Source organism: Carassius auratus, unplaced genomic scaffold, assembly GCF_003368295.1.
Source record: "Carassius auratus strain Wakin unplaced genomic scaffold, ASM336829v1 scaf_tig00216914, whole genome shotgun sequence".
Taxonomy (NCBI): Eukaryota; Metazoa; Chordata; class Actinopteri; order Cypriniformes; family Cyprinidae; genus Carassius; species Carassius auratus.
Genome location: NW_020528797.1, coordinates 36,271 through 64,107, shown reverse-complemented (window position 1 = coordinate 64,107; position 27,837 = coordinate 36,271). Strand labels below are relative to the sequence as shown.

Sequence of the window (27,837 nt, the reverse complement as noted above, 5' to 3'; positions counted from 1 at the left end):
TTAACCTGTATAATTTTTAATTCACCTTATATTTTTACTTTCTTCCTCTTCCACTTCAGCTGCCTCACTTTGCAGTGTGTGACACATTTTAAGGAGGACTGTTTCCTGAACCTGCAGACTACTAGCCTACAATGAGTCTGTGATCAAAGGCTGTCCTGTAAAGTGAGGCAGTTCCCACTTTGCAAGGACGAGGCGCTTCTGACTCACAGCCTGTAAGTACGTTTTATATTTTAAAATTTGCCACTGATTCAAACGCGAGTTTTAAGCAGTGTAGATTAGTTATTGTTTGTTATTTGTTGTTCAGTGCGATATGCAACACAATGCGTACAAATAAAATACTGTATACGTAAAAATAGTCAGTAATTATGTCCCCAGTGGATGCAACAAATGTCTAATTTATAATGGGTTTTATTGGTTTTGTCTGGTTGTGCTGGGAGACGCCATCACGATATGTTAAGGGGAGACACATTTCCGTCACACGCTTGAAGTATTCGGCCAATCACAATGCACTGGATAGCTGGCCAATCAGCATACTCCTCGCTTTTCAGAACCATGAGCTTTGTAAAATCGTCGCATTTCAGAAAGGCGGGGCATAAAGAAGCAACAATAATGTATATTATGTGGAAAATAATGTGTTTTTTTTTACCTTAAACCGCATAAACGCATTGCCTTACGCCAAATACACAACATAATGTTCTTTACATCAACATCATATGACCCCTTTAATATTCAGTCATCTAACTGTTCCAGTTGTAAAAAAAAAAAATAATTCTAAACTGCAAGAAAAAAAAAAAAAGGACAGAATGCTAATAAAAGTATGATCGATAGAATGATACAGAACAATAGTACTACAGACAGATATAGATAGATAGATAGGCTACTGATCCGCTGTCTAATGATTTACTGTAGAATGAATAATCTGTTGATAAATTTTGATAAAAAATTTCTATAAAAAAATATCCCCATTTAATAAAACAACAACTCAACATTTTATTAAAAGATTGTTTTATTCACAATTTAAGTGTAACAAATATAGTTTATCAAAAACCTTTGCTGCTCTTTAATATAATTTATTACATCAGATCATAAGATTTATATAAATGATGGCTGGCATTTTGCCAGAATGAGATATGTACAATTAAAAAAACAAATTAAAGAAACAATAATAAAACCAAACTTTCCCACAAAATTAATTGCATATATATTAAAGAAAAAAATGAAATCAAACTATGTGCAATGGAATGATTATCAGCAATATTGTACAGTTACATTTCTGAGGTTGTCTCATGAAGGAATAAATGACAAGAATCACACACACAAAAAAGGCATTTTCTATGCAAGATCATCAACACAATATCTAAACAACAAATTCTTAATCTGAAAAGCACATCTCCTATTCTGCGTATCGCAACCAGATGCGAGGAAACATCTGCTCCTGAACGTCACTTAAGAGTCGCTGCAGGATTCTCAGTCACAGCTTGAGGAATCACTTTCACTAAAGAGACAGCACAAATCGCTAGTCCGCGCTAAGCCGCGGCAGTGCTAAACATCATTTAGATTCGCAGTATCATGAATACAGTGAGCGTGATGTCTTATCTACAGTGTCACAGTGTTTTAAGACGGGCCTCCCTCGAGATGATGGTACTTTCATATATTGTGACTCCTAACTCTGACAGTACGCTGTTCGTCAGCACACATACAGCGGAGAAATACCATGTCAAGCGTTGCAGTCGCTGGCCTCAAGAGAGGAATCTCTGCGAGGTATTTATTTTCACCTAGGCGCCACACCATGCTAGTTAAGCAGGGTAGTTTAGTTTTGAGAAGTTTTGGGAACACTGTCTAAATGTAGACGGTAGCATAAGCCCTACTCCACCAACCTCAAATTTGATGTCTCAAATTCCCAAAACATACTAATAACATGGGAATTGGTCTATTCTTCCATGAATTGGAATGTGGTTATGGTATGTAGTGTATGCGATTCTTTTGTGAGTGTGTGTGTGTGTGTTGTATCCAGTGCCATGGACTGATTTGCTTTCATTGTTTTGCATCTTTTTTTCACTGAAATTCCTCATTTGTGCTGTCACGTTGTCCTACAGTAATATTCCTATTATTTTCTTCATGGAGAACCCAAATATACTGATTTATATTTTTATATAGATTCACAACTTTGTGCTTTCATGATAAATCAAACGAATGCACAAACAGATAAAATGATAAATCACAACAACTAGGCCAAAGTATGTTCAATTCACATTTGGTGGTACATTCATACAACTATATTCATTCCCCTTTTTGACTGATGCTGCCCGTGTTGTCCTAATAAAACACTTTTCCAATGGATTCAAGCAGCTTCATCGCGGTTTACTACAGAGCTCATAAAGGGACATGGCGATTACATGGGAGAAAAAAAAATATATATTTCAGTGCTTATGTGTTCTCACAAAATCTTTGCATTCTCTCAAGAAACTTTTGGGTTCACTCACAAATATGTTTGTTACTTTAAGAAACTTAGCAAAACCTTCGTTAATTCACAAAACTTTGTATTCCCCCGGAAAAATGTGTTTGCTTGCAAAAGTTTTGTGTTCGCCTGTTAACTTTTGTGCCTGTTCGCAAAACTTCTGCATTCGCTCACAAAAAGTTCTGCATACCACAGAGAAACTTTCGCATTCACTAGGGAATTTTTTGAGTTTGATTGCAAACCTGCATTCGGCAGAAAAACTTTTGCTTTCGTTTACAAAAACTTCAGAATTCCACAGAGGAACTTTTGCATCAACTCATAAAACTTCTGTTTGCACATGCACAACTTCTGCATTCCACAAAGAAACTGTTGCCCACCTTGCAAAACTTTTGCCTTCACTCAAACTTTTTTTTGCATTACCGAGAAACGTTCCTTGCTCGCGAAACTTTGAACACTAAGTTTCTAGGGAAAAAGCATTAGTTTTGCAAGGGAATGCGAAAGCATTGAAATTTAATTTTTCCCTTTCATCATATTTCTTCCTGTTATCATGTCTCCTTTATGGGCTCCATAGTTTCCCTGCTCTTCACACTGAAAAATGACAAAAACCCTATGTCTTGAGTAATAAATTAACACAAAGTACTCTATTTTACATGTCTAGGATAAAAGTCTCTGCCTCCGTTGATTAAGTAAACAATCAAAACACATTTTGTACACATTTTATCAAACAAAGTAAGCTTACAAATGTAGAGGAATGAACGATAAACGACTGATTCCTACATCCATCACGAGGGTAAGAGGGCTGTAGGCCTGTAGGAAGATACCTTCGGTCACAGCGAAAATAAATCGAGTGTTGCTATTACAACTTGACTAAAATGATCAGTAAGACTAAAAGGCACTAGTGGACTTGGTTTCACTACCTTGCTGTCGAATAAAGCCTCAAAACACCAAACCAAACCAAACCTCATCCCGAAAAAAACAGACAGCAAGAAACAGCGAAGTTCAGTGGATGTCTCTCATCTCCGCTCCTGTAAACACACATGATGCAAAAAACACAAGGATGCAGATGAAATTTGAATTACCTATGGCTTTATAACGTGTGAGAGGGCAAGTACGATGGAAAACGAACTGGTCTGGTCTCCTCACAGAGGAAATATCGTCCTTCTGTGTCTCTGAGGCTCAGAGACGTGTCCATAGTGTCAAGGACAGAGAGAGGGAACGGGGCAGCATGCAGAATCCCGAGAAGAGACGGAAGAGGCGAGACGGCTGTGGAGAAACACATGAAATTCCAGACAATTCCCAAAGGACAGGAACTCGCCAGCCACAGGGGTTTTGTGTCCATAGCTCTTGTCCACTGTTAAAGCAGGTCCAGAAAATGACGTCTCGGTGGCGCTTTGGGGTTGGATGAAGATTACTTGAGATGGTTTGCTATTTCTACATTCTGTTTCTTAATGACGGGAAGAGGATGGGCCTCCGTGTTGAACACCCAGTGTTCGAAGGGCAAATGGTCATCGTCGGAGAACAAAAGATACAGATACCTGAAAAAAAAAAAAGATGTTTCAAGGGCATTTTACCATATAGTTAATCACAGTGAGATTGCCTGTAAGAGATCTGAAAAACATGATTATGAACATGAATTATAAGAATTAACATCAGGTTTATGAGAGGCAAATAATTACAGTACAGATTTTATTACTTTTCACAATATGAATGGTCAGGGTTCACCCAGATTAGTTTAGTTTTATGGGTTTTAGTTTAGCAACGTCATGTTTAGTTGAGCAAGAGTGCTTCTCTTCTCAAATATCCGCACGATTCAGACTGCGATACTGATTTTCTACAAAAGCTGAATAAACACAAAGTTAATTGTTAATTTGTTTGATTTTTGCAAATAAAAATAGTTTAAAACAAAGCCCATGCAGAACTGCTGTGCATCTACAGGAAACACAGTCTCACTTTATTTTGAGGTCCAGTTCTCGCTAACTACTGTATTAAGTATGACTATGACTCAAACTCAATATTACGGTTTAGTAAGGTAGTTGTTAAGTTTAGGTTCTGGGTAGGATTAGGGATGTAGTATATGGTCATGTAGAATATGTGCTTTAGAAGTACTAATAAACAGCCAGTATGCTAGTAATACCTGTATGCACTGTTTGCTTGTTTCGTGCCAAAGTTTAATACTTAGTATGCAAAACAGTACTAACACAAACACCACTAATTATCTCAATTAATGGCAATCCACATAAATAGATCTACCTCTTAAAATCTGAATGTTTACTTTGTTAACAAAACATGAACATCTCCCAAGGGCTGATGAAGTACAGCTGTCTCTGCCAAGCAAAAGACTGCCAAGACAACATCAACAACGTAAATGGGGGGTGAAGAATACAAACTACAAAAGGTCTAGAGATTTCACTTCCTTTGGCTGAGAGCAGCAACTTGTGGCCGACAGCCACAGCTAAAGGACACTGCTTTACAAACAAAGACCACAATTCAAAACCTGCAGCCAAGGACGGGGAAAAAAATCCCCCACAGGTTAGAAGGCACATCTTTATTTGGAAGGCTGGATGACACTCGTAAAAATTACAGTCTATAAACTTTAGCTGGAGATGGCATTGCTGATGCCTGTTTCCTGATGAAGTTGTGACCTTGATAATACGGTTTCTAACCCTCCCTCCCTCTCGGTTTCCTCTCTGAACAGACATGCATCGGTTGGAGATTCGCTGATGAAAGGCCATCTTCTCCGCTGCCCTTCTGAAAATATAAGCTGTTGACCTCAGGCCTCCAGAGTTAAAGCTAAATCATGTGTGTCCATTGGATAACCCACTCCTAAATCGCACCTGGCCTCTTTCTGCAGAAAGTATGATCTTCAGACCTTCAATTATGGGTTAGAAAGAAACTGGAAAGTGAATGGCAAATAAAAATAACAGAGGTCATAACTGCATCTGCAAGTGAAATGGACCCGACGACCATCAAGCTGATAACCACTTTTATATTTTATCTCGGGCCATATTTAATGATGGATATAGTTGAATGGAGGTGTGTCATGGTTTTAATATGCAAAGCCACAAAATATGGAATCAAAAAAGAAGAAAAGAATATCAAAACAGGACAAAATGAATCACTGGGTTTTATCCAGTGGTCAACCAATATGGATTTTTGATGGCAGATGCTGTATTAGAGAGCTGATTTATATTTATGATTGCACGCTATTTATTTTAAAGATAAAGTTTAAAAATGCAAAACACTTTACATCGTAAGACCTACTTCATATATGAGTACATATGATATGCTTTTCAGCTTTAAACATGCATGCATATATTTTTAATGATGTTCCTTTTAATACATATATTCATGCAATTTGTTTTTGACCCCATTGTATAAAAAAAAAAAAAAAAAAAAAAAAAAAAGAGATTCTTTGAAATACCTTCTTTTCCACAGAGGAAAGAAAGTCATTAATGTTTGGAAGGCATGCGGGAGACTAAATGATAATCAAATTTTTTATGTATTTTGTAATGGTTCAGCATCTGGAGCAGAGCAGATGTCTTGGGCTGAAGTGAGCATGTTAAAGAGCACAGTCATGCCCACAAACACATTGAGAGCATTTCTATGAACAGGAAACTCTGATCCTTCAGCCCGCCAGACAGTCTGGCTCTAAAGAAGAATCATTACTTAATACACACTTACTGTGCAAAAGCAATAAACGCAAGCCAGAAGCAACAACAGAATGAGAAACAACCAGAGTGGCAAAAGTTGAAAGCAGGGGGTTCTGGATGCACACAGCTCTCTCTCTTTCTCTCCCTCGCTCTCTCAAACAATTGCTAAGTCTTTTCTGTGCTCAATTGTGTGCACTGCACTCCTGGCCAAAGTGCAAGCGCTCCTCCAGAGTATTAAAGGCAGGAGAAATGGAGAGCCGCTGTCTGGCGTGGCAGGATGAGACTCGAGCTGTGATTTCCTCTTAAAACGCAATCAAATGAGAGGATTGAAGAGCTGGGATACAGGATACAGAAGAGTACAGCAATCTCACTGATTCCCCAGCTCTTCATTTTGGGCCCTGACAAAGTAATTGACTCTTTCTTTATTCATTCCTTTCATTTATCTGTGTCTTTAATGATGAATGCTGTGTGATAGGGATGTCTGTGAATGAGTTCCAGCTGTCACAGTCTTGTGTCTCAATCACTTCACCTTGACGATTCTTGCTATGACAGAAATATGGCTCTATTCATGCATTCTGAAGAGTGAAGAGCTCTCCTCTCCTTTTAGTCAGTCATTGCAGAATCATAAGCTAGTCTCATTCTCTTAACATGACTATATATATTGCAAACCAAAGGGCAAGAGCTTTGTGAAAGTCGGAAGCTCCAATCTGACTGGCTCACTGATCTGACTCGATCTCAGTAATCAGAGTTTACAAGCTCATTTTACCCCAAGGACAAAAGACATAGCCTACATAACATTTTGCGTATAGAAAATGAAGACCATTAATCATTTGTTGTCTTGCACTGTAACATCATTTTTATGACAATTAAGCACAGTTCCCCAAATTCTCAAACTGTTCCCCCTCATTATTCTGACTGATGACTCTCATTAATGCAATTTTACAAATTACAATAATAAAACTATTTTATGTGGATCAGCATTCATTCAACACACATTAACATTTCAATTACAGTGTCCATAGTACATAAATACAGTAGTCTTTCCTTCTTTCTAGTACTATTTAATGTTGGAAAAAATATACAATATCAGTAATGTCATGTCAGCTTCTATGGCTATATTTATGGCAACAGCTATATTTTGTTAATCAAAAATAAAACTTAAGATGTTCAAGATAATATTTTCTAAAAAACATTTTAGGTTTACTTGATCAACAGAATAAAAGTTCTTCAAAGGGAAAGAAGTATGCTTGATTGATTGATAGTGGACATTGCCAAGATTAATACTAGATACAAGATTACATTTGATCCTATTTAAATAAAAATTCAAATAACTTGATACCAGCAATTACTAAAAGTCAATACATATCTTGTCCCAACCTCCCAAAAATTAATATAAAGAAAAATAAAAAATATATTAAATAAATAATTATAATATACAGTATTTTTCGGACTATAAGTCGCACCTGAGTATAAGTCGCATCAGTCCAAAAATACGTCATGATGAGGAAAAAAACACATAAGTCCCACTGGACTATAAGTTGCATTTATTTAGAATCAAGAACCAAGAGAAAACATTACCGTCTACAGTCGCGAGAGGGCGCTCTATGTCTTCAGTGTAGACTACAGGAGCACTGAGCAGCATAGAGCGCCCTCTCGCGGCTGGAGACGGTAATGTTTTCTCTTGGTTCATTTCTCTCGGTTCACGTCAAGTTAATTTAGATAAATATGTCGCACCTGACTATAAGTCGCAGGACCAGCCAAACTCTGAAAAAAAGTGTGACTTATAGTCCGGAAAATACGGTAACTATGTACAACTGTAATGAAAATGTTGTACTCACTTGAGTGTTTCGGCCAGGTAGAAGCTCTGCTGCACGTCATCATGGTTGGGAGTGTTAGCGTAGACGTCTCTCACTCCACTGTAACCCCCTTCCACCCTGCAGTACTTCTCCAGAGCCTGGAATTCAGAGATACAAATGTACCTGTCAGTATCAATGTAATAGTTTGACACATTCCTAGCAAGCGTCATGTAGCCTGCTTTTAATTTTCAGAGACAGGACACCGATGCAAAGGTGCTTACTGGGTGAGAGCTGCCCACTCTCGCTTTAGGATATTCTAGTCTCTCAAGACAAACGTCTTGGGCTACTCCTTAGCCTTTATGATTTTCAGTTAAATGGTAAGTCCAAACACACAGAAAATTAACAGCACAGATCCCCTCAAGGAGTCTCATGATTAAAAAAAAACAGTTTATGTGCTAAAGTTTAATACTCGAGGTTTAGGAATTTGTTTGAATACCAAACCATGACAGGACATTATGACAAACATATTTATCTATTTGAAAAGAGTGTGAAAAGGGACATTTTAAGATAATGAAGATTTGATAAAGTCGTTTTTGGAGCAAAGAATCAAGCTTTTCATTGAGTGAGTGTTGAGCCGACACATTTTTCTGAGAGAGGAATAGATGGCGGAGGGAGAGCGAGGGAGGAAGAGATGTGATGTGTCGCCTGAAGGGATAGACACATCACAATGGCAATCTGAAGTCATTATGATACAATTACAAGGATGTGAGACCCTGGCGGTCTCCATTGTCTCTAATCCTGCTGCGCTGAAGTGCAGGGAGCATCTGAGGGAGGGATAAAGCCTCGCTGTGACTCAGTCTGGCCTACATCCTGGTAACCTAATATGGCGACGTGTTTACCAGTCACAAACTGGTGGCGTTTTGCAATTAGTGATGCGACAGTTCTGACCTGCACCGCCTCCCAGCCCCACTGTCTGTATTTGGGGTCGTGGGTGAACCTCCACATGTACATGTACGTCTCGATGACCTCCGGCCTCAGGATGAAGTACTTCTCGTTTTGCCGCGTGGCGATGGCTTCAACTCCGCCGTCGAAACGGAAGGCCTCAGGACCCAGCTTCATACCTGAAACACACATGCTGTCAAATTCATCGCATAAACGTTGGTGTTGACAAGGGATTATGGGATTACATTGTTCCTGAGATGAAGAGAAACACTATTTCGATGTGGTGGATTAAGGGCTATGGCATAATCTGGACCTTTGATAATCTGCGGCCGCTAAAAATACCTATGCATTATGAACAGGCCAGTGATGACGGTGTATGTGTGTGTTTAACAAGGGATTTGTGTGTGTGTGTGTGAGTTCACGGTTAACAGCAATGGATTTAGGGAGTCTCTACATTGGCCATGTGACTATTATTGAGAGAACAGTTCACTTTCGGGTGAGGATTTAATAATTCTCACTAGGATCTGTATAAAATTGCAGTAGTGGCCCCAAGGCTTTGGAATAGTTTACCTTTACAGATAAGAACTGCCTCCACATTGGCGTCATTTAAGTCCCTTTTAAAAACTAATTTATTCTCCCAGGCTTTTTTGCTAAAAGCTATTCAGTGATATGTTGTTATTTGTGAAATGTTTTCTGTGTATAAGTTGTTTGCTTATTTATTTTTTTAGAATCTGTAAAGCACATTGGTCAACTTGTTGTTTTTAATCATGCTTTAGAAATAAATTGCCTTGCCTAAATCATGGCACTGGCACTGAACAGAGTGCACAAAACAAGCAACTTGTCTAGTAAAGTAACCAATCACAGCACTGATGTGCAAAAACACATGACATACTCCGCAGGCATGTCAAACAAACACGAAAAATGTTCTGCAAAAACAGCTTATAAAACTATAATTCACATATTTACCATTTTAAGTAAATTATTTAGTTTTCATATTATTATTTAAATAAGTAAATAAGTTAGAATTTTACTGTGTTATTGCATATTATGATAAATAACTTGCTCTCCTTATTTGCTGGTCTTTTGTTTTGCATAAAAGCTTCTGCTAAACTAATAAATGAAAATAAATAAATAAACTGAATAATAAAAAAAATACACTAATCTCCTTTTCATTACCAAAAATCATCTTGATATATATATATATATATATATATATATATATATATATAAAAATTTATACACACACATTGAATCTGAATTGGCTGGCGAGGGGTAAATAATAGAAAATACAATGGTACAAAAATAGGCTAAATGTTCTTTAAAGAATTTTCTATAAAGAATTTTCTATTTCATTTTCTAACAATAACTATATAATGTGTTAATATACATATTTATATATTAATTTAATTTATTTTTACATTCGTTTATTTATTGCTGGAAATGTTTAAAATTTTTGTTTCACCATTTTCAAAGCAGTTCTCCCACTCACTTGTTCGGGCGTAAGACTCATGACACGTGCGGGCGATCTCAGCCGCCAGTTCCATCTGATGACCCGTCTTATCATCAGGGCCTCCGTCCGCCCCTAAAGCGATCATACCACCGGCGAAGCAGGTCAGGTGACCCATCTTATGTTCCAGGAGTCCACCTTTCCATTCAGCGATATACGTCAACCCTCCGCTTGACTTACGGATCAAATTCTTCTCAATCGCCTGCGCACAGAACAGAGAATGAAAACAAGAGATCACTTTAAATGGTTATTTAACATCAATTTCTTCTCTCTGTGGTTATTTATTCACACTGTGTGGGTTAAAAGGAACTTTGTCCTTGTTTGCAGTTGTTTTGTTTGCCTAACACAAAGAGACATTCAAGGCTTCGGAGTGATTTCATTCTCTCAAAAGCGTCATCTGAACAGTTCAAGGCCCGAAGTAAGTTAGATCATAGCAGAGATCAGGGTCACAGCCGTGTGTGCCAGTGTTGTGTATTTACAGAAGCGTCACACACATGGGAAATGAGATCCTTATCTGCCTGGAAAAAATGCCTCTGTGCATTTGAATGGAAAACTTGAGACCAAAGTCAAGTGTGCTTGATGCTCTTTTTTTCTTATTTCACTCTCTTTGTTCTTCTATTTCATCATAAAAATGGCACCAGTGTTTTGGAGAAACTGAAAGTAGTTACAGCACAAGCATAGCTTTTTTTTTTCTTTGTACTGATAATGCACTGATGTAGGCAACAAGTAGCAGCATGGATGCTTGTTTTGTCTAATTGTATAACAGAGTAAGAGGAGTAAATAATCAAACATCTTCTCCTAGAATGTACTCTCCGATTCTGGATCTTGTATTACTCTGAAGAGTTTATACAGCGATCACGACAGAGTTCATTATCCTGTGTATTACTCCTGTGCCAATGTACATATCAATGGACATAAAATATTGATTTGAGTTCTAATTATTTTATTAAACAAAAGAAAAAGAGTGTGGAGTGATACATGAAACCGCAGCTACAGATAAACTACTCTCCTGCCACAGAACGGGGAAACATAAATCACTACTGTAAGGTATGGTATTTTCATCAAAACTAAGCCTTAAAGTTCAGGACCACCTCAAATATTCTGTAGAAAAACCATTTGTAGAACTAAAAAGTAATGAAAGTAAAAATGAATTGAAATCAGTGCTGCTTTTATTGTTAAAGTAAAGCGATTAAAAATCATCTGTGCTGAAAATATAGTAAGAAATACTACAGCAGTATGTAAAGAAGAAAACATATATATATATATATATATATATATATATTTATAAATCGTTTAAACAATATATAATGAATATTTTTTAATGGTTTAAATAATATTTATAAAAATAAAAATAATCAGATGACCTTATGATGAGGATCTGTATACTTTTTCCAAGCTTACCATAACTAGAGATATATAGGAAAGTCAAATAAGAGATCTGAATGCTAGTTTGTAGCTCAGAAAGCCAGTTGCAAAACAGCTTGCCCAACACTGTTTGCAACAACAATGAACACTTGAGTATTTAGCATTGCTCTAACAAACGGATCTCAATCTGCTGCGATACGTCAACCGGTCGTTGCCGTAATGTCCTTATTTTTCCCCAATGGTGCAAATAATCGAATGCCACAGCTGAGAGGTGTGGATAAAAGGAGATGATTGAGCGGCCCATCCATGGTTAGTGAGATAAATTAGTGTAAATCAGGCTGTACAGAGAGAGAGTTAAAGGCCTGATAAAGAGCTCTCTGTAGCTGTAATGAATGCCTGGGTAAAATGATGGACAGAACGGCCGTGCTGTAAGCCTTCTCTGAAGGTGACCGACATAACACACTTTTCTTTTTCTGGATGATTGGCCTGGAGTCCAAAGTGTGTGTGTGTGTTCAAGTCACCCCAGGGAGGCACCCAGATAGACGGCCAGAGGGACAACATTATCTTAGGCAGGTTGAGATGGTCCTCTCTAATGAAAGTGAGGATTGAGTTTGTGGTCTGTAACAATCAGTCTGCAGCAGCTTTCCAAAGCTCTCACGGACGGCTCCAGCAGAACAACGCTTACACACATACACCCATACACAAACTCACATCAACTTTACTTTTCTACATTTGGACACTATGAAAAGGAATTCCAACTCACAACCTTACAACCCACAGAGGATACATTTCTAGCTCAAGCCTGAACAAAAGATCAAAATTAGCAAACACTTTCAATATTCACATTGGGAAACCTGGAATCCTGAAACTTGACATTGCGAAAAACAAAAACAAAAAACATACGGAACAACCACTTCCATTATTCTAGTTAATAAACTTTAGTCTGACTAGAAATCAATTTTCAATTTTATCTGTGAATGATAAACAAGCTGTGAGGTTAAAAATAAATTATCTACCAATTCATTCATATTGTGGACCATATTATGGAAATAAAAAGAATAAATAATAATAAAAAAAAAACTTGAGAATTGAATTGGCAAACAGGGCACCGAGTTACAATTTAAATTTAAATTCAATGCTGTATAAATAAAATAAAAATAAAAAAAATAACAAACCTTACAGTTTTAACAGTATATTTATTTTTTTGTAAGAATTTCCCATATTTTATATATATATATATATATATATATATATATATATATATATATATATATATATATATATATATATATATATATATATATATATTATAAAAAATGGAGTATTTCCAGAAACATTATAAAATATTATATACACAATCAATGTTTGACATCTATAGTATTATATATTAGCTATATAGTTAAATGGCTTTTTTTTTTTTGCATTATGTTTAATAAAATAACTTAGATTTTATGTTAATCTTCTAGATTGTACTACTTTACTCTTTAAAACGAACAAACTTCAATGTGTATTCACCAGACTGTAATTTTACTGTTTAGTTATCTGAAAATTATGTGTGAAAAATAAACTCTGGTATAAACTCGAGACTGTGTTGGTACTGAGTTCCTATTGGACAATGAAGTAGTCTGTATCCTCACTATTTTGCTGACATAAGTCACTTTAGCTTGCAGGTCTCCTCCAAAAACAAGGATGTCAAGGATGCTCTTGTCTAGTCGGCATTTGATCAAATGGCCAGTAGAGTGTAACATTTCTCTGGGCTTTTTCTCTTTCTATAAGATTGGACTTTACCTGCAGGGCATCGTAGTAAAGCTTCTTTCCCTCCTCATCAGTTTTGTCTGACATCAGCCAGGCCTTCAGCAGGTACTCGTAGAAACTGTCCCCCAAGCCTCCAACCGAGACGTGATCTGCAACACAGGCAAAACAGCAGTGTGTGAGAAAAACTCTTCCTACATTCATGTGCGAGCAACACAATAGTCTGCTTTGACCAGAACAACACACACAAACATTCACGCAGTACAAGAGATCTAAAGAGACATCTCTCATCAGCCATTTTTACAGTATGGTGACGAATGTTGGAATTGAATTGTGCAAATGTCAAAAAGCGAACCTGGAGTGCTTCACATTCAAAGAGCAGCATTATTAATCAGAGAACATTGCTTAAAGCAGTGACAACACTGAAAGATATTTTATTACAAAAATACACTTAAATGTGCTCTGAATGAATACAAGAATAGAAAAAAATCTTCACACAGAAAGTGAAATGTAGTACATTTTTCTACTGTAATTGTGCACATAAATCATTTAAATTAGATTTTAGTATCTAAACCTACAAAGTTTGGGTTACATGATCTTTAACCACTAAGATCCCATAGAAGATGATCCCATTGTTACCGCCTTTACTGACATAGAAACCACATGACAATAGTGTCGTGGACAAACGCGAAAGTAGCTTCGCGACAAACTTCAACTAGAAAGAGATGCTGATCTCGCTTGTGTTTTACTCGACAGGTGAGTTGTTTTGATTCGTATCTTTACAGAAAATGTATGCTATTATAAAAAATCAACAAGATTAGTATCATGGGGCATACACACTGATCTATATATCTATATTATAGATCAGTGGGCATACAGGCCAAACGCGGGGCATTGAATCTCTAGACCCGCGCGAGGACGCATCTGATCCATAGTCTGATCGTATCTTTGCATTGACTTTGTATGTAATCTACTTGCGTAAATCGGTGAACTCGCGTTAAATCCATGATTTATCTTTCCGTCTGATTGATGGCCGTCAGCAGTTGGGTAGAAGACAACAAATCCCATCATTCCATGTTCCTTCTTAGCGTCATCAAACCACGCGACTGTTATTGTTTTGGTAGTGCGCCCTCTAGTGGCAGGTCCTACAACCTGTACCTTTAAATCAATATCTGAATTATGTTAAGGTGAACTATGTATGCTTTATCTAGCAAAATCCTTCATTCTGGTCTGTGTGTGTAATGAAAAATGAAATGTGTGTTTCCAGGTGGAGTGTGAATGGGGCAGTGCGTTCAGTGCTGTCTAGTCCACTGTGTGTGAGAGATGAGAATCTGTGGCTCCAGGGGCAGCACTGTTGTGTGATTGTCTGATTGATGATCAAGCTCATGAATATTTATACCTCATTAAGCATTTGTTTTTGAGATCGATACGTCAAGAGAAATCAAGTTTCAGTTCAGAAAACCGTAAAACAAATACACTGCCATGCAACTATTCAGAGAAAATGCACAGACAGGAAAAACAAGCATTTTGCTTTAATTTAAAGTCTCATTTTAAATGTCAAAGGGGCTTTTATGCTCTCCATTTTGTCTGTTAGCACTCAGCTAAAATTTTTGAATTAGGCTAATTTTTGTTAATCTTCCTCTGGGATACTCAAATTATACAGCTCATGGGCCAAAATGTACACCAGGGGCCATTGAATAAAATGACCTGCTAATAGCCGATCCTTGATTTTCATATGGTTTTAAAGCATGCAGTAACCAGCAATTACAGCTAAATGTGCTACATCAGCCTTGTATATATATCCAATCATAAGTGCTGGTCAGAGCCTTTTCATTTCCCAGAATAATACAAAGTGAAAAGGTTCTTGCATACAAATGCATGAATAGTTCTTACAACTTCAAAAACGCTGTCAGTTTGTTATATTTTATCTTTAAATGTCTTTAACCTTTACAAATATATCACGACTTAATATTCAAGAAACATTCAATACAATTCCTCTGTAAAATCCATAATGGCACCATCTCATTCTAATTGGATGCATCATGATAGGTTTCATTTAATTTTAGCTTACTAAATGAAACGCACACATTTTAACATGCTGTAAAAGGTCTGTCCTTTTGAACCAATCATGATGACAGTATTTGCATATTCTAATTCTCTGCTTCACAATTATTAAAATGAAATAAGACCTAATGAATTTAGAAACCTTCTGTGAATGAATATGGTTATCAATTATAAGTACATATAAAAGGGTGAAGTCAGCAAGATTAAGAGAAGTCTCTTATACTTAACATGGCTGTATTCATATGATCAAAAAAATGCAGTAAAAACAATAATATTATGAAATATTATTACAACTGAAAATAACGGTTTTCTATTTAAATACATTTTTAAATGTAATTTATTCCTTATGATGGCAAAGCTGAATTGAATTGAAAAGATCACATGACCCTTTAGAAATAATTCAAATGTTTTTGATTTGATAATTCACAATTTTTGTTTGTAATATAATAGCCTTTATTTCACTTAAATGTATCCCTACCAAAAAAAAAAAAAAAAAAAAAAAAAACATACAGACCACACACTTTTCAATGGTAGCGTAATTTAAATATATTGCACTAAAAATACAATGTTAAAATAAAAGTCTGCACGGCAAGCAAAGTGACAACAAAAACTAGATCACTTCGGTGACTTTGACAAGTACTCAGTAATCAGTTGTTATTTTATTTTATTAAATTTTTTGCAGTGCATTAGTTATTATAATGGGATAGGTCTTTTCATACTCTAGCAGTACAGACACAGTCATTGATAAACTCATGGCAGACAGGATTTGCCCGCGGGCCAGACTTTAAGCACCTCTGCACTACCTGATTTAACTTCTTATTCACATAAGATGACTTTTCCCCACTGTCATAACAACATAGTTCACACACATCACACAGAATCTCCAAATTTCGCCAGTGTTGGTGGTAAGAGGGCTTCTTTGTGCAAAGGACCTGTGAGGTTTTCTGTTGGTAAAAGCTTGACAGCAGGAAACAGAAGTTTTGCTGTCAGCTCTGGCAGTGCTTCCTGAGAAAAACCTGAAAACCAGCTGAGCTTTTTACCCAACAGACGCTGGGAAAATGTGAAGCCTCTCTGTGCAGCACTGAAGCACACAGAGCAGCCATACACATTTCATCCACAGTCACAACACAAAGCAAAATACAAAGTGACTAAATTACAGCCAATCAGAATATATTCAATCTTTATACAAAATTATGTGAAATTATTTCACTGTGGGAGAGGGTACAAATGCAATGTGACAACATAGCAGCGTGGCTTCAGAAAACGTACATATAGACTATGGGTGCGTCTCAATCAGCTCCTGAACTCGTGAATCAGTAGATCGTGTACACGAGTACGTCATTGGTAAGTTCCCTGACTCACTGCACATTGAGCGTCAACGGACAACATGGTAGAACGTCATCACTGGAATTCATAAACAACAGGCAGGACCGATCTCTTTTTAATTTTATTCTTTATACTCTTAACACATCGTTCTTTTACATGTCCTCACAATATTTTGGCCAAATATTAATTATAAATGTTAATTAGATGTGCTCATTACCTGTCCAGCGATGTCTGTTTGTTGAAATATACTACAAAATGGTTTGTCTTTTCAAATCTTCTTTCGTAAGTCATTATATTTATTGAGTTGGCTCATGTGGTTTAGGTTTCAGGCTTCATAAATGTGATGTTGTTTCCAGTAAGGGAGCATAGTGAGCATCGATGCTCTCTCATTTTTGCGGTGCATTGTGGGATTTTTAAGGGAGTGAACGTTCCAGTGCACTGGAAGGATTTTGTGATTGAGACAGCCCTTAAAATGGTCGACTCCCTGATCTGTGCCCTTACTACTGAACAAGGGAGCTGACTGAGACGCAGCCTATTTCTTTGAGACATTTTTGTCCATTCTGGAACTTGACAATACAAATCACTAAGTACTTTTTTCATAGGGAAAAGATCAGCTCAAATATTCGGCCTAATGGTGTATGCACACCAAAAGCGAAGGGAATATTCGCATCGCGATACTAGCAACTAGTCGTGGGATGTTTTCCGTGTCACTCGCACGTATAAAAACTTTGCACTTGCTATCCTCCGTTTTCTGATAAAACCGGATGTGCCAATAAGCTCTTCACCGATTGGCTGGTGTGACAATTTTTTACTTTTGCGAAAGACGCGATTATTGTGCATTCACTGCAATCACATCACTCAATTTGCATCGCCCAATGCAAATGTGGGTCTATTCATGTCATTGTATTTGACTTTGTATGTAATCTGTAAATAACTGAATTCACTTTTGATGTGCAGACACCATTACACTTTCTTTTGTGTATAACAAAAGTAAAAAACAAAAACAAACATGTTAATAATTATACAAATAATGTATTTAAATGTTAATTAGATGTGCTCATTACCTGTCCAGCGATGTCTGTTTGTTGAAATATACTACAAAATGGTTTGTCTTTTCAAATCTTCTTTCGTAAGTCATTATATTTATTGAGTTGGCTCATGTGGTTTAGGTTTCAGGCTTCATAAATGTGATGTTGTTTCCAGTAAGGGAGCATAGTGAGCATCGATGCTCTCTCATTTTTGCGGTGCATTGTGGGATTTTTAAGGGAGTGAACGTTCCAGTGCACTGGAAGGATTTTGTGATTGAGACAGCCCTTAAAATGGTCGACTCCCTGATCTGTGCCCTTACTACTGAACAAGGGAGCTGACTGAGACGCAGCCTATTTCTTTGAGACATTTTTGTCCATTCTGGAACTTGACAATACAAATCACTAAGTACTTTTTTCATAGGGAAAAGATCAGCTCAAATATTCGGCCTAATGGTGTATGCACACCAAAAGCGAAGGGAATATTCGCATCGCGATACTAGCAACTAGTCGTGGGATGTTTTCCGTGTCACTCGCACGTATAAAAACTTTGCACTTGCTATCCTCCGTTTTCTGATAAAACCGGATGTGCCAATAAGCTCTTCACCGATTGGCTGGTGTGACAATTTTTTACTTTTGCGAAAGACGCGATTATTGTGCATTCACTGCAATCACATCACTCAATTTGCATCGCCCAATGCAAATGTGGGTCTATTCATGTCATTGTATTTGACTTTGTATGTAATCTGTAAATAACTGAATTCACTTTTGATGTGCAGACACCATTACACTTTCTTTTGTGTATAACAAAAGTAAAAAACAAAAACAAACATGTTAATAATTATACAAATAATGTATTTAAATGAATATGTAACTGAAATTAAATTTGAGCAAATTCATTAATTACATTTAAATAAAATTACTACATTTAATAAATGAATACATCAATGATGATGAATTAAATTAATTCTTTAGAACAAACAAGATTAAGTGTTCCTGCAAGTGTTCCTATTCCCTTATGAGCTTATTTTGTTAGCATGTAACCTTATAAGACTTACTAGCTTTTGGAATTTCTGTCAAGTCGCACTTATGAGGATAAACTGAAAAGAGCTATTCTGCTATGAAACGAGAATTTCTGACAATGTAAAACTAAGTTTGATGTAAGACAATGAGAAAAGAAAAGACGATGGTAGATTGTGGAATATGTAAGATGGTTGATTCATTTTGTTGTTTCATTAAGGTCAACCCTTGAGCTACTAGCTGCTCAAATCCAGACATAACAACTGACCCATATGGAAAGCCCTTCAGGACTGTTCTGAGCTACTTGTGTGAAGCAAAAAGACTGATAGCTATTTTTAAGTGCAGCCGTACGTTATCATCCCATCTTCCCTGCGGCCTGCTGCCATCTCATATCATTTTTGTTTACGATCGTCTAAACAAATTACTTTTGTCAAAGCGTAAAAAAAAGAAGGACTTGGTCCGTTGCACAAAAAAGAAAACTGGTTTTCTGACAGCTCAAAAGCCTCTTTCTGATTTCCCTCCATTCCATCAGAATTCATGTGTTTGTGTTATCCTGACTACACACACTGCAGAATCTTTGTTCTCCTCGGGCTCTTCATCATCAAGCGTCTGCGTCATCGCTGACCATGAAGTTAAAACAGCGCTGCTCTCCACGCTAAGCTGCCAATATAAATCCCTCGGAGCGAGGACGGCACGAAAGCTGGCTAACGCGGCAGAGCAGGCCTCACTGCTGTAGGACCAGCATTAAACATCCCAAACTACTGATGTGTGTGTCTTCTAGAGGAAGAACGTAAAGTAAAAGAGTGTGTTTATTTCTGCCTGTGTTACATAATTAACCCTGAAAGCACAATGAAGAAAGTCAACATTTATTGACAGTGTCAGGGTAGCCAGCGGTTTAGCCTCAGTCTCATATGGTTTGCCCACAGACTGTCTGCTCCAGATCACACCAAAAAATGTCAAAGGCAGGCTATATATATATAAGCCAGCCTTTGACATACATATATACATACACATATACACACACACACACACACATATATATATATATACACACACACATACATACATAAATACACATACACAGTACAGACCAAAAGTTTGGACACACCTTCTCATTCAAAGAGTTGAGTATGAAAATTATAGAGTCACACTGAAGGCATCAAGGGCTATTTGACCAAGAAGGAGAGTGATGGGGTGCTGCGCCAGATGACCTGGCCTCCACAGTCACCAGACCTGAACCCAATCGAGATGGTTTAGGGGTGAGCTGGACCGCAGACAGAAGGCAAAAGGGCCAACAAGTGCTAATCATCTCTCGGGGAATTCCTTTAAGACTGTTGGAAGTAGAGATCGACCGATATGGGTTTTTCTATAGCCGATGCCGATGTTTAGAGGTCAGGGTCAGCCGATGGCCGATATGTGCTGCCGATTTTTAGGGCCGATATCTTGAAGTTTTCCCCTTCATTTGCATGCTAAAATGTCACACTAATAATAAGTGGATGCACAACATTTCTAAACTTATCATCATTTATTGAGCACTGACTTGAACCATCTCTCGAATCGGTATTAAAATAAAATATTTATCCAAAGTTAACCAAACAAATTAATAAACTGACCAAGTATTAAATTATATATATGTCAATCATTTACATAAAAGTTTTAGAGCATTTATCAAGTAGAAAGTTTGTTGGAACATAAATGTAAACACAAATATACATTTAAATAAATACAATTTTAGAAATAAAAATCAATTAAACTGAAAAATATAAAAAATAAATATATAATAAATAAATAATAGTGCTGCAAACACACTAGCAACCAGCAACATTTGTGTCTGGTATAAATGACACAGAACATCTAATAATAATAATGACAATATTTTCAGTTGTTTCACACTTTTTTGTTATGTATATTATTCCATATATAATTCCACATGTGTTAATTCATAGTTTTGATGCCTTCAGTGTGAATCTACAATTTTCATGAAAATAAAGAAAACTCTTTGAATGAGAAGGTGGGTCCAAACTTTTGGTCTGTACTGTATATTATATATATATATATATATATATATATATATATATATATATATATATATATATATATATATATATATATATATCAATAAAAAAATTAACAATATAAAAAGTAATAATCATAGGTATTATAGGTATCATATAAAAGGTTTTGATTGTCGATATTCAAAACTCCAGCTACCAACTAAAAAAATTATAAAAAAATCTACTAATAATACTTTAAATGAAGTATTCCTTTAATTAAGAGGCCCTAAAAAGAATATGTGTCCTGATGGTCTCTGCTAGAGTGTTACAAACTTGACAAACAGCCAATGTGTGTGTGTGTGTGTGTGTGTGTGTGTGCGTCTCAGTGTTTCTCCCTGCTGAATTCAACACCATAAATTCAGAAATACACAATAAATCAGCATCAAAAACATGCATCATGCCCTAAAGATTAGCTCTGTCAATCCCCTACAAAAATGACCTTGAATCTGCATTTAAGTGTCACCACTAGAGTGTTTTGTGTACAAAACTAAGAGAAACACTTCAATTCCACTCTGAGATAGCATTTCGCTGGACAACTTGTGGATAAAGACGCTCATTTTAATCATGACATTTCTGGGAAAACTTCTTAAGAATATTATATTTCTATGAATTCTCTTGAAGTTCTTGAGTATGTGTGCGTGTGTTTCTGGACTTACGCTGGCCCCACTGTCCACTGTTAGGGTTCAGGTAATTTGGGTACAACCCTTGAGGTTTGTCCAGTCGATTCAGCACCTTTCTGATGTTCATTACCTGCAACGGCAGAGCATGTATCTCTTATATCATCACGTCAAATGATTAAGCCATATCTAAGCTCATCCGGAAAATGCAGTAAACAGCCTTCTTAATGCGACCAATGTCTTCCTGCAGGGGACGGGACTCATAAATCTACAGACTAGGTCACTTTCACAGTTTGTACAGCCTCATTCAGAGCTTGTAATAGTGTCATTTGTCTGTGTCTATATTGCAGGTCAGGTCAGCGGATTCATTCGCAGAGAATCAGATCTGATAATTGCAGTGAAACAAGCATCAATATAACAGTTACGAGCAGAGGTCATCCTGGGTCACTATTGGTCAGCTCCTCAAACAGTTCATGGCCAACAGTCCTCCAAGTTCACTTTTAGTTCAGTGTGGTGTTTAATGCGCCGCAGAGGTGTAACGCCTGAACTGCTGCTCACCTTCTCTGCAAAATCTGGTCGCCCGGAAAGCTCGCTGAGATGCATGAACTCCAAATGCAGCGTCCCGTATTCGGCGAGAATACTGCTTCCTCCTGACGCCCATGGCCAGTTTCTGCCGATCCCACTGCATGAGGAAGAGGAAAGAAGAGAGAGATGGAGTTCAATTCAGTAACTCAGCGATCATGAGATGTGTGTATATACATTTTGTGTTGCTCTGAGAACCTTCAATCAGTGAAAATTCAACCAACTCAAAATTTTAAACCAGCATCTCATGTAATTTGATGTATTTCAGAATGAAAAAATATTATTGATATTAATATTAACAACATACATAATATATATACAGTACATATTTACACACACACAGGTTCAAGAATGAATTACTCAAATTCAGTACTCAAACATCATTAATAACACATATTACATGGTGCCAAGTTGATTTCATGGTCTTATTTTACTGAGTGGCCGTGTTTTCCTCCTGTAATTAGAGCCGCCTTTATTGACTTTCACTGGCACGGTTCCAACTAAAAGTTGACAACTTAACCCCGACCTGGTAATGGAAGCCACATCTCCTGACCAGCTGTTACTACCTCGACAGCAGATCCGCTCAGTGTCATAACACCTCTGTGTCTGCACCAGTAAACAAAGATAAATTACTGCTGAGTAGTGACACGTAATCACAGCTTTAACAGAACGACACTCTCCACTTTATTTTTAAAGCCTAATTCTATAAAAGAGCGTGTAAGATAGTTATGTCATTAAGATAGTAAATTACACACAATAGCTCTGGCCAGAAGGAACAGAGTACTGCTGAAGTACTCTTAACGGTATAATTTGGAGGCTGAATTTATGTGAATGTTTTTCTATGTGTGATGCAACTGGATGGCAAAGAAGTCCATGCACGTCTGTATAATTAATGAATAATCGTTTTGACTCCAATAGGATATTTTCTAGCCTCTGGTTGTGAATTCTTAATAACAAAAAGGCCTCATATTTCAGGCCACAGCAGGAAATGCGTGCAAACACCTCTGGAGTGTTGCTACCAATGTCATCATTTTTTACACGGCGCTGATCTGCCTCTAGCACTACAGACCTGCAGGGCTCTACAGTGCAAGTATTTGAGTGTGGAAATTGCTGTGTGCGATTCAGTGACATCTGAGACCTGACCAAAACTTGCTAATGTACAATACTATCAGAATATAAACACCTTACATTCTAATTACACTGCGGATGGCTGCTTTTCAAAGTCAACAAAGCGCCCAAATGCAATGGTTTAGGGATAGCCACTATTTTCTGTCTACTCATTAGCTGTACGTAAATTACACCATATAATAATGTGACCATTCAATAATATAATTCTAAAAAGTATTACATGTATAACATGTCACAGACCAATCAATAAAACATGATTAATAGCTATTTACAAACCAGCGACCTGTTATGCAATATACAATGTTTTGTTATAGATGTAAAAATGGTATAGAAAAACATTTTACAAGTTTACAAGTGCTAACAGATAAAATTAAATACATTTTAAATAATTAAATAAATTGTTAAATAAATAGCATCTTGAAGTAGAAAGACAGATTTTTTTTTTCATTGTACAATGTACTCCGATAGTCCAACAGGTTATTCTAAAGTTATCAATATATTTGTCTTCATCAAATGTTCCTCACTCAAATCTGAGGAAATTCATTCTCGAAAGTCTCTGTATGTTTTCTATCCCACATTAATCTTTTGTTTTGGAATTGTTGCTGTACTACTTACTTTGGTTTTCAGCATTTACATGTGCATGTGTTGCATTGCCACACATTATTATTACAGTCTCAAAAATCCGACTGAGCCCCTAAGGGCACGAGAACTCCCAAACAAATGTTAGTGTAGAGCCCGGAGTTGTGCCAAGCCAATTTGTTTTTCATTACACAGATGATTAAAGCATGAACCACAAATTTAGGAAAACGAAGGAAAAAGAGGTGCCAGGCAAACAACAAAAAGAACATAATGGCTCTTTCCTGAGATTCACACATACAGAATTTGTTGCTCTCGTGATATTTTATATGTATGGTGATAGACAATTCCTGTTTATAATATTCAACGTGCAAGAATATATTTAACACAATGCTTCCTTTACAGTTCTATGCTACAGTAAAATTACAAAAAAGCTGTGACGTATTACTGAATATAGTAGCGTTAAGTGCACTTTTAATTTAATTTCATGTAAATACTTAAGTCATTCTTGTCTACTATTCAATGTGTCACTTTTTTAAAGAGAATTAAGGTTTAAGTAATGAGTCACTGAGTAATGGTTTGTGTGTTCTGTCAGATACGCCATATATTGCTGGACCTCTGACAAACTGTTTTTGCTCCTCTTAAGTAAATCACTTTGGATAAAAGCGCCTGCTAAACACAAATGTAAAAGTACATTTTGCATTAAAAGGTACATCAGGTGCAAAACTCACTTTTACATGGTGTTTGCATATAAATGTGTCTTAGCATTGTGTACACAACCACCCTCTGATAAAAATCCGTCAATTCCTTTTTTTTTTTTATCTCGCAAAAACGTACTTAGATTTTTAGAGTAATATGATTTCATACTGCTTAAGGCCCAATGTCTCATAAGCAATGCAGATGTTTTGTAGCTGGATGTAAAAGTGAACGTACGAGTCTCCATTTTCTTCCAACATCAGAGCCACTGAGGATGCAGTGCATTGGTTTTGTTTTTGATGGTAATGAGCCAACGAATACAGTTAAATTCGTTTGAGTCTATGCAAATCATTTCACTCCAGAGTGCTTTCTGAACAAGGGACAATTCAGGGCAGGTTTTGCTAAAAAGTTAAAACTCAAGGATGGATCAGTACCCAGACTTTGTCCTCCAGAAGAAGAAGAAGAAATGTGATTTTAATATGTTTTTTAAGATATTTGCAAATCGCCTTTCCTCTTCCATGGAAGAGAGGGGCGGGGTAATCAGAGCTTATTAGCATTTAAAGAGACATGCACCGAAACGGCTTTCTGTGAACAGAGCTGTTTTTGACAAGGTAAAAATGGTGTTGTTTTACACTACCACTAAGAAATTTTAACCAAAGTGTGCTACAGACATTTAATAGTGACACTAAAAAAATCATACCAACTAGTGGAAAATGGGCACCTGAAGTCCCCTTTAAAGCAAGAAAATGTCCCTGCATTTCATTGGTTTAGATATTCAAACTTTCAACAGAGGTTGACAGAAAATTAGGTGATGGTTGGTGGAATAATAATTTAGCTATAGGTGAATAAGTATGTAAAAATGTAATATTAAGTAATATCTAAAAATATATACATTTTCTAAAATAACATTTATGGACACTCATTTGTTAAATTCTTAAATTAATAAAAAATTTTTTTTTAGCAAACTAGTTTAAATAAAGAGCTGAATCATAAACATCCTTTTTTTTTTAGGATACTGTACTCTAAAAATAATAATAATTATTTTGTAGTGTTAGGATGGCACAGTCCTAAAAGCTATTTCTTACTCCACTGTCTTTCTATGTAGACCTATGTCCCTCGCAGTAGGACACTTAATAATGAGCAGTAAGGGATACATAACAAATTATCTGCCAGAGCTCGGAGAAAATACCATTAGCCTGAATAATTAACTAGCGCTGGAGTGAAATACGAACTCCACCAAATGAACCAAAGCTCATGTATCCTCAGGCTGCTACAGAACTTAGCCTTTATGTTTGACATCAGACCAGAGTCTCACAATGACATTCTCTCCATCTCTCGTCCACAACCTAACATTTCATTCACTGTATGTAGACCAGAGGCCATGTACTGTATACATGCAATATATTACAGAGATCTATAAAGTTGTTGTACACCACAAAACTGATATTGATCCTACAGAATGAAATGATATGCGCTTGTGTGTTTAACTTTCATTTACGTCTGCAGACAATAAAAGCAGCAGAGTCATATCAGTAAAAGTTATTACTGCTCCAGAAATAAGCAACGGTCAAATGCCTCTGAAATTAGTCTAATCGCATCACACACATTTTCCTAAAAGCCCAAGTCTTCTGAATTGATTACCCAAGCTAGAGTTTAAGCACCCGGGGCATGGTGGTGACTCGGCCGTTAGTCATAATGAAATGGAGATTAGCAAAAAAAACATTTATACCATTCTTTACTTCATGACATCTGCTTAATGTAAAGCTCAATTAAACCGTAGAACAATTTTCCGTCATTTTGTTCGATTTTATTTAATCTGGGGCGAGAGGAAAGTCCTAAAAATGGAGCAGATGGAGCCGTGGCTCTCAGAGGAGGGAGAAGGAAGAGTAATGTCTCATTATTATCTGACCTCTCACCTTCACCTTCTGTTTATTTTTATTTTTTTGCACAACCACAAACGTCCTCATCAATCACCATCAAAAGCATCCATCAGGCATAAATAAGTCTGTTATGTAACCCCCTACATATGTCCATAATAGATGAGTAACTGAAATGAATGTGAACAATTGTAAAATAGCATTTAGAGGACATCAATTATCTAGAGAGGAAAATTATGGCAGAAGAGCACACAGCATGTGTCCTATTCAAAGCGCAGTTATGAAGCATACGTTCCCAACCAACACTGAACATCTCAGCGAGGTGCAGCCGTCATGCAGTTACTGTCTTGCCTTTTTATGAAACTAATACATTATATGAAAGGCGCTTTTACCCTCCTCCATAGAAAATTAGTGTTGATTCACACTCCATAACTTTCTCGAGTGTTTCTTATTCAAGCATGCATGCTTATGCCATTGGCGTGACTCACTGCGCCATGTATAAATACACATGTGATGTCACTGAGGGAACTAGATTTGTATTTTGTTGCTATGTGGTTGCTAGGTGTTCTTGGTGATTGATTACAAGTCTATATCAGAAAAACCCACCCGTATGCGTATCATCATGCGCTGGGTGTACATTGCAAGTGAGTACCACCCTATTAAGAACCTGTAATAGACGCTTTCCTTTAATCTCTTCACCATATCTCTCAAATAAACCTGTGGATTCTGAATAATAACGGAAAAATTGCTCTCAACAGGTGATTTGAAGTCCAACAGCTATTGCCTTGAAATTTGTGAATTCAAGTGCCTCATTGATGGCTGTGGTGGTGAGTCTTTAAACGGGATGAATTAAGAGATGAAGCTTCTCAGAGCGTTTTATTGTGCTGATTAAAAATAAGCATTAAAAACAAATAAAGTAAACTCACCATTGGCCTTAATAATCAACAAAGCTAGACCAGCTTTATATTGCAAATTGTCTTTGTAAAGAAAACACAAAGATATTCATAGCATTTATAAATAACTTAAAAAAATAACATTTTAAAAGCTTAACATCATTTCCAATTCTTGGAGTCTAGGGGCAGAATTCATGAAGATCTTAAAGGGATAGTACACACAAAATGAAAATTGAAAAATGGTATTGAATTATTCACCCTCATGCCATTCCAAACCTGTGAGACTTTTGTTAGTCTTCAGAACACAAATTAAGATATTTTTGATAAAAATCGAGAGCTTTCTGACCCTCCATAGACAGCAAGGGTACTACCATGATCAAGATCCAGAGAGGTACCAAAAACATTGAAAAATAGCCAATGCAACATCAGTGGTTCAATAGTAGTTTTATGAAGCTACAAATCTAATTTTTGTGTGCAAAAAAACTAAAATATGAATGAAGGTGTTTACA

At 36.6% G+C, this 27,837-nt stretch overlaps 1 protein-coding gene across 3 annotated transcripts in view; it reads right to left on the bottom strand.

Moving 5' to 3' along the window:
• Positions 1 to 1,163: 1,163 nt before the first annotated feature.
• Positions 1,164 to 27,837, bottom strand: part of LOC113099335 (mannosyl-oligosaccharide 1,2-alpha-mannosidase IA-like) — a 61,869-nt gene continuing 35,195 nt past the window's right edge. For 2 of the 3 annotated variants that reach the window (XM_026264353.1, XM_026264351.1), the window contains exons 4-10: positions 22,135 to 22,258; positions 21,616 to 21,709; positions 13,507 to 13,622; positions 10,336 to 10,555; positions 8,853 to 9,025; positions 7,947 to 8,062; positions 1,164 to 3,993 (exon numbers count right to left, since the gene is read on the bottom strand). In XM_026264353.1, coding sequence (XP_026120138.1) covers positions 3,867 to 3,993; positions 7,947 to 8,062; positions 8,853 to 9,025; positions 10,336 to 10,555; positions 13,507 to 13,622; positions 21,616 to 21,709; positions 22,135 to 22,258 — 970 coding nt within the window. In that variant the 3' untranslated portion in view covers positions 1,164 to 3,866. Of the gene's footprint in view, positions 3,994 to 7,942; positions 8,063 to 8,852; positions 9,026 to 10,335; positions 10,556 to 13,506; positions 13,623 to 21,615; positions 21,710 to 22,134; positions 22,259 to 27,837 lie in introns of those variants that run through there. The other variant, XM_026264352.1, reaches the window with a different exon arrangement.